This window comes from Haematobia irritans, chromosome 3 (genome assembly GCF_050003625.1).
Source record: "Haematobia irritans isolate KBUSLIRL chromosome 3, ASM5000362v1, whole genome shotgun sequence".
Lineage (NCBI taxonomy): Eukaryota > Metazoa > Arthropoda > Insecta > Diptera > Muscidae > Haematobia > Haematobia irritans.
Genome location: NC_134399.1, coordinates 178,051,202 through 178,057,189, shown reverse-complemented (window position 1 = coordinate 178,057,189; position 5,988 = coordinate 178,051,202). Strand labels below are relative to the sequence as shown.

The window sequence follows — 5,988 nt, the reverse complement described above, 5'->3', positions numbered from 1 at the left end:
TTTTTGGATTTTTAAAAAAGCCTATAAAAAAGCTTATAGGCTCAACATTTGGTGACCCCGACGTGATCACTAGAAATCACGTATTTTCGTTATTTTTAATACCAATTCGGGTGTTAAAATAAATTTATTTTGTTGGATTTAAAGCCAAAAAATATAAACTTGTTCAACAAAAAAAAATTACCGCATAATCTGTTGCGTAATTACCAAAGAATTTTGGAAGTTTCGCCAAATAAATTTGAAAAAAAAAATGCCTGATAACAACACATCATCATCATCATCAGCAGTGAATAATTCCAACCATGAGGGCTCCGATTTTTCGCAATGTTTCAAAAAGGTTGACTTGATTGGTAAGCAACTGGATAAAATTAACAAGCGTTTAACCAACGAGGAACTACAATCTTTGAATGAAGCCGATCTCTCCGTTCGCCTTGACTACATCGAAAGTTTAAACGCCAGTTTCGAAGGCTCCATATCAACCTTGGAAGAAGCTCATGGTGACAATTTAGATAAAAGTATCCGATCAAATTTTATGTCGTCATATTTTGAGGTAAAGGCTAAGTTAAAGCGAAAAATTGATGGCAGTAACCATGCTCGAATTTGTCCCCAATCATCGACATTTCGTCAGTTTTCTATGGAAGAACCCAGAACCATACGTAAAACTAGATTACCAGAATTGAAAATTACCGCTTTTAATGGTTCGTATACGGATTGGCCAAATTTTTTCTCCATGTTTACCACTGTCATTGATAACGATCTGGACCTGACCAATATAGAGAAGTTTCAACATTTACGTTCACTATTAGTAGGAGCTGCGTTGGATACCATATCGTCTCTAGAGCCGATTGATTCTAATTACAATAAGGCCCTTGAATTACTCAAAAATCGCTTTGATAATAAGTTGCTTCTTTTTCAGAGTCATATTAAGGATATTTTTGGTCTCAAGATAGCTGATAAAGGGTCTGCAGTAAGTCTTCGCCAGCTGAGCGATAAACTTAATGCTCATGTTCGAGCTCTTGAAACCGTATGCACTAAGGAGCAATTGGCTGATGGCTTGCTTATAAATATTGTCGTATCAAAACTTGATCATCAAACGCAGACTAAATGGGAGGAAGGGTTACAAAACGACAAATTACCGACTTGGAACTCTATGGCTTCTTTTCTAGAGCGAAGATCTCGAATGCTTGAGAATCTCGAAAGTTCCATGAAATCTACAGCATCAAATCAGCATTCGAATAAGAAACCTCCCATGCATGGTCGAAATGTTTTAATAGCTTCGGGCTCTAAATCGGTTTTTTGTACTTATTGTGAAACTGATGATCATTATATTTCAAGTTGTTCAAGATTTACAAATCTACACCCAACATTACGCTTCAAAGAAGTCAAAAGGTTGAACTTGTGCCTTAATTGTTTGAGAAAAGGCCACAGGCTACAGAAATGCAAATTCGGACCATGTCGTACATGCCACATGAAACACCACTCATTACTCCATATCGAAAATAATTTGGGCTCCCAAACTACCACCAGCCAAATAGACAACATGCCACCCCAACAGCCAACAACCTCACAATTATCACCACCTCTCTCGCAACCAAATCAAGTGACGTCTCAATCTTCGCTCGTTTCGTTGAATCCATCACCTTCAAATATAGAATTTAATGATGGTTCAAATATTCTATTGGCCACAGCTATCGTTTTGGTGAAAAACAAATATGGCAATTTTGTACCTTGCCGTGCTATTTTAGATTCAGCTTCACAACTCAATTTTATGACAACACGCTTTGTGAATCAAGCACAGCTAAATATGAAAAATGCAAACATCGCAATATCAGGTATTGGTGAAGGCAATATCACAGCCGACAAGACCACAGAAGTTTTGATAAAATCTTGTCACAGTGACTACTGTGTCTCTTTTGTTGCTGTCATCATACCTTCTATAACAGAGTATCAACCAAATCGAGATATCGATGTAAGTACCTTTGAGATCCCTAATAATATCAAGTTAGCGGACGCAAATTTTTATGAAAGGGGCCGAATAGACCTTCTTATTGGTGCTGGTCTATTTTTTGACCTCATGAGTGTGGGTCAAATTCGTTGCAAAAATAACTCGACAATCTTTCAAAAAACTCGTCTAGGATGGGTTGTATCTGGTGGATGCGTATCTAAATCAAACGGATGTTCACTGGCCGCATCGTCAAAGGGCCTTTCGAAAGGCGAAACCCAATCATTGGCTCATATTATGAAAATTTTCTGGGAAGTTGAGCAAAATTATGGAAGCAATTCACATCCCAATTCGGACGATGCATATTGTGAACAACATTTTATTAAAAATACAATTCGATTGCCCTCTGGAGAATACTCTGTTTCGTTGCCGAGAAAATTAAACTTCAATGAGCTAGGTGATTCATACTCTTGTGCTCTCCGTCGTTTTTTAAATCTTGAGAGAAAGCTAAACAAGTTGCCAGCTGTAAAGAAGAAATACGTTGACTTTATGAGTGAGTATGCCGAACTTAAACATATGACTCTCGTTACAGATATCCCAAAGCATATCAAAACCTGTTTTCTCCCTCATCACTGTGTCCACAAAGAAGAGAGTACTAGCACTAAACTCAGAGTGGTATTTGACGGGTCTGCAAAAACCACAACAGGCCTCTCTCTAAACGACACGTTACATTCGGGCCCTACCATTCAAGCCAAATTGTTTGATACATTATTACGATTTCGATTTTTTAAAATTGCATTATGTGGTGACATTTGCAAAATGTATCGCTGTATTCGCATTAACTCGCCTGACGACTATCTTCAGTGTATATTATGGAGGAATAGTTCTGATGAAGAAATCAAAATTTATAAACTAAATACAGTGACTTACGGCACCAAACCAGCCGCTTTTCTAGCCATTCGGGCAATGCACCAATTATCGTATGACGAAAGAGAATCGTATCCTATTGGTGCCACTGTGGTTACTAGGGATTTCTATGTCGATGATTTAATTTCTGGAGGTGATTCTATTGATGAAGTGGTCAAAATTAGAAGAGAAGTCACTGCTCTCTTGAAACGTGGAAACTTACAAATACGTAAGTGGATTTCCAATGATGAAACGGTTTTGCAAGACGTTTGCCAAAGTGATCGAGAAACATTTTTGCAATTCCACGATGGCACAGATGTAACTAAGACGCTTGGTCTCGTATGGGATCCAAATTGGACAAATTTCTTTTTTCCCTTGCGCATGTTATGGAATCAAAGAATATCTCCAAACGTACTGTCTTGTCATCAATAGCCCGCTTGTATGATCCTCTTGGCCTTATTGGGCCTGTAACTACAAAGGCAAAAATTTTCATGCAAAGTTTATGGAAGCGTAAGCTGGATTGGGACGAAAGTTTACCCCAAGATTTACATTGTGCATGGTTGAAATATATTTCAAAATTTTCGCTTGTCCATTTATTTGAATTTCCACGATTTCTACTACTTCCAGATTCGACGGTACAAATACATGCTTTTTGTGACGCTAGTCTCTCTGCTTATGGAGTTTGTATTTACATTAGATCAGAGTATAAAGGGGAAGTTCGAGTGAGTTTGCTCTGCTCCAAATCTAGAGTGGCTCCGTTAAAGGTTTTAACAGTACCAAAGTTGGAACTATCAGCAGCATTACTTCTAGCAGAGATTTTGGATGAGGTTTCGGGTGTAATCGGCAACAAATACGAATGTCACTGCTGGTCCGATTCTATGGTGGTTTTGTCGTGGCTGCGAGATGAGTCGTCAAACTATAACGTATTTGTAAGCAACAGAGTAAGTCGAATTCAAACCCTAACACAAACAATGTCGTGGCATCATGTACCAACCGCTCAAAATCCAGCGGATATTTTATCCAGAGGATCTAGCCCAGAAGAGCTTGTGAATTGTGAGTTATGGAAAAACGGGCCTGCTTTCTTGAACAAAAGTGTGGAACACTGGCCAAAGATAACAAATTTTATCTCAGATTTGCCTGAGCGTCGTCGTGCCGCCCTAATTTCTTCGACAATGAGAGATTTTGCTATGACTTGTAAATTTCATAACTCATTCCATAAAATTCAACGAATTTTTGTATACGTATTTCGTTTTATAAATATCGTAAAACTCAAATCTTCTACAAATTTAACTGATTATGAATTAAAAATGGGAACTAAAATTTTATTTCGAAATATTCAATTAGTCAACTTTGCGGCTGAATATAAAGCATTAAAATCTAATAAAAATGTTCCCCCATCTAGTAAATTGTATTCACTTGCGCCGTTTATGGATTCTGACGGTTTAATTAGAGTTGGCGGACGTTTGCAAAATTCGTATCTTAACTTCGATGCTCAACACCCTATAATTGTTCCCAAACAGCACCCACTAACAACTTCTATGGTAATGTACTACCATGAAAAATTATTGCACGCAGGACCGCAATGTCTTTTAGCAAATATACGCCAACAATATTGGCCTTTAGGAGGCAGAAAAACCATTAGTATTATCGCTAGTAAGTGCATCAAATGTTTTCGCCTTAAGCCCAAAATTACAGAGCATGTAATGGGCAGTTTGCCCCATGACAGAGTCCAGCCATCAAGAGCTTTCTTCGTGACAGGCATTGATTTTTGTGGGCCTTTTTATTACAAGTCCGGGATAAGAAATCGGTCACCTTTGAAATGCTACATCTGCATATTTATATGTTTTTCAACAAAGGCGACACATATGGAGGTGGTAGCCGATTTATCCACCTCATCATTCTTAGCTTCGTTAAGGCGGTTTATATCAATTAGAGGCAAACCAAAAACTATATGGTCAGATAATGCCACTAATTTTGTGGGGGCCAAAAATGAATTGAAAGAACTTCGACAACTATTCTTCGAGCAAAACAACATTAAGGAAATCGAAAAACAATGTCTAGCTGATGAAATTAATTGGAAGTTTATTCCACCAAGATCGCCGCATTTCGGCGGCCTTTGGGAGGCTGCCGTAAAATCAGCCAAATATCACTTTTACCGCACAGTGGGCCAAACTGTGCTCACATTTGATGAATTGCGAACTCTAGCATGCGAGATATGCGCCGTATTAAATTCCAGGCCATTGTGCCAAATTTCTGAGGACCCTAACGATTTGGAAGTGCTGACACCTGGACACTTTTTAGTAGGAGCCCCACTTATCACATTTTCGGAACCTGATGTAACTGACTTGAATGTCTGTCGATTGACCAGGTGGCAAAGAGTATGTTATATGCAACAGATATTTTGGAAGAAATGGAGTTCCTCATATCTAGCATTACTGCAAGAACGGACAAAGTGGATATCAAATCAAAAAAATATTTCTATTGGAAACATGGTTCTTATAAAAGAGGACAACTTACCGCCACTAAAATGGCTTTTAGGTCGAGTGGTGGATGTGGTATCTGGAGGAGATGGTGTAGTTCGTGTAGCGCTAATAAAAACTCTTAATGGCATAATTCGAAGATCTGTAACGAAATTGGCACTGTTACCCATTGATGACAACTTTGTTGCAATGCACAGCATTCCAACGGGGGGAGGATGTTCAGGCCAACCCATTGTGCAAGCAGACGAAACTCAGTAGCAGCATTCTCAGCAGCATAGCATTGCGAAACATACAAACGTCTCTCTTGCAAAAATATGTATGTAACACACGAATGTTTACCCTTGCAATGCACTTGCATTTTTTCTTAACAACAACAACACGCAAAGGGTCATAAAATTTGCATGCCAGAATTCTAGCGGTTCAGCCTAAAGAGATAATGAGAAATAATAATGATGTTTTTTGTAACTTCTTTTTTGCGTAGAGAGATTGCTAGCTTTTATATTGATTTTTGTCGTCGCAATAAAGTGATCGATTGTGATCAAGTATTGTAAAAAAATTGGTTTCATTTTTTGGATTTTTAAAAAAGCCTATAAAAAAGCTTATAGGCTCAACAAGGACCTATATATAATTATGGACCGATTTGGACCAATTTTTGCATGGTCA

The 5,988-nt window shown here is 38.2% G+C and overlaps 1 protein-coding gene across 1 annotated transcript; it reads left to right on the top strand.

Moving 5' to 3' along the window:
• Positions 1 to 247: 247 nt before the first annotated feature.
• LOC142231306 (uncharacterized) lies at positions 248 to 5,583 on the top strand. Its single transcript, XM_075301921.1, has 5 exons — positions 248 to 3,163; positions 3,244 to 3,397; positions 3,473 to 4,039; positions 4,190 to 4,498; positions 4,541 to 5,583. The coding sequence occupies exons 1-5, from the start codon at positions 248 to 250 to the stop codon at positions 5,581 to 5,583; spliced, it is 4,989 nt and encodes a 1,662-aa protein (XP_075158036.1).
• The last annotated feature ends 405 nt before the right edge of the window (positions 5,584 to 5,988 follow it).

Coding starts and splice junctions, on each gene's coding strand:
- LOC142231306 (XM_075301921.1), top strand. CDS start 248: ATGCCTGATAACAACACATCATCATCATCATCAGCAGTGAATAATTCC. Junction 3,164..3,243: donor AATTCCACGATGGCACAGAT/GTAACTAAGACG, acceptor ATGGAATCAAAG/AATATCTCCAAACGTACTGT. Junction 4,499..4,540: donor AACCATTAGTATTATCGCTA/GTAAGTGCATCA, acceptor CCAAAATTACAG/AGCATGTAATGGGCAGTTTG.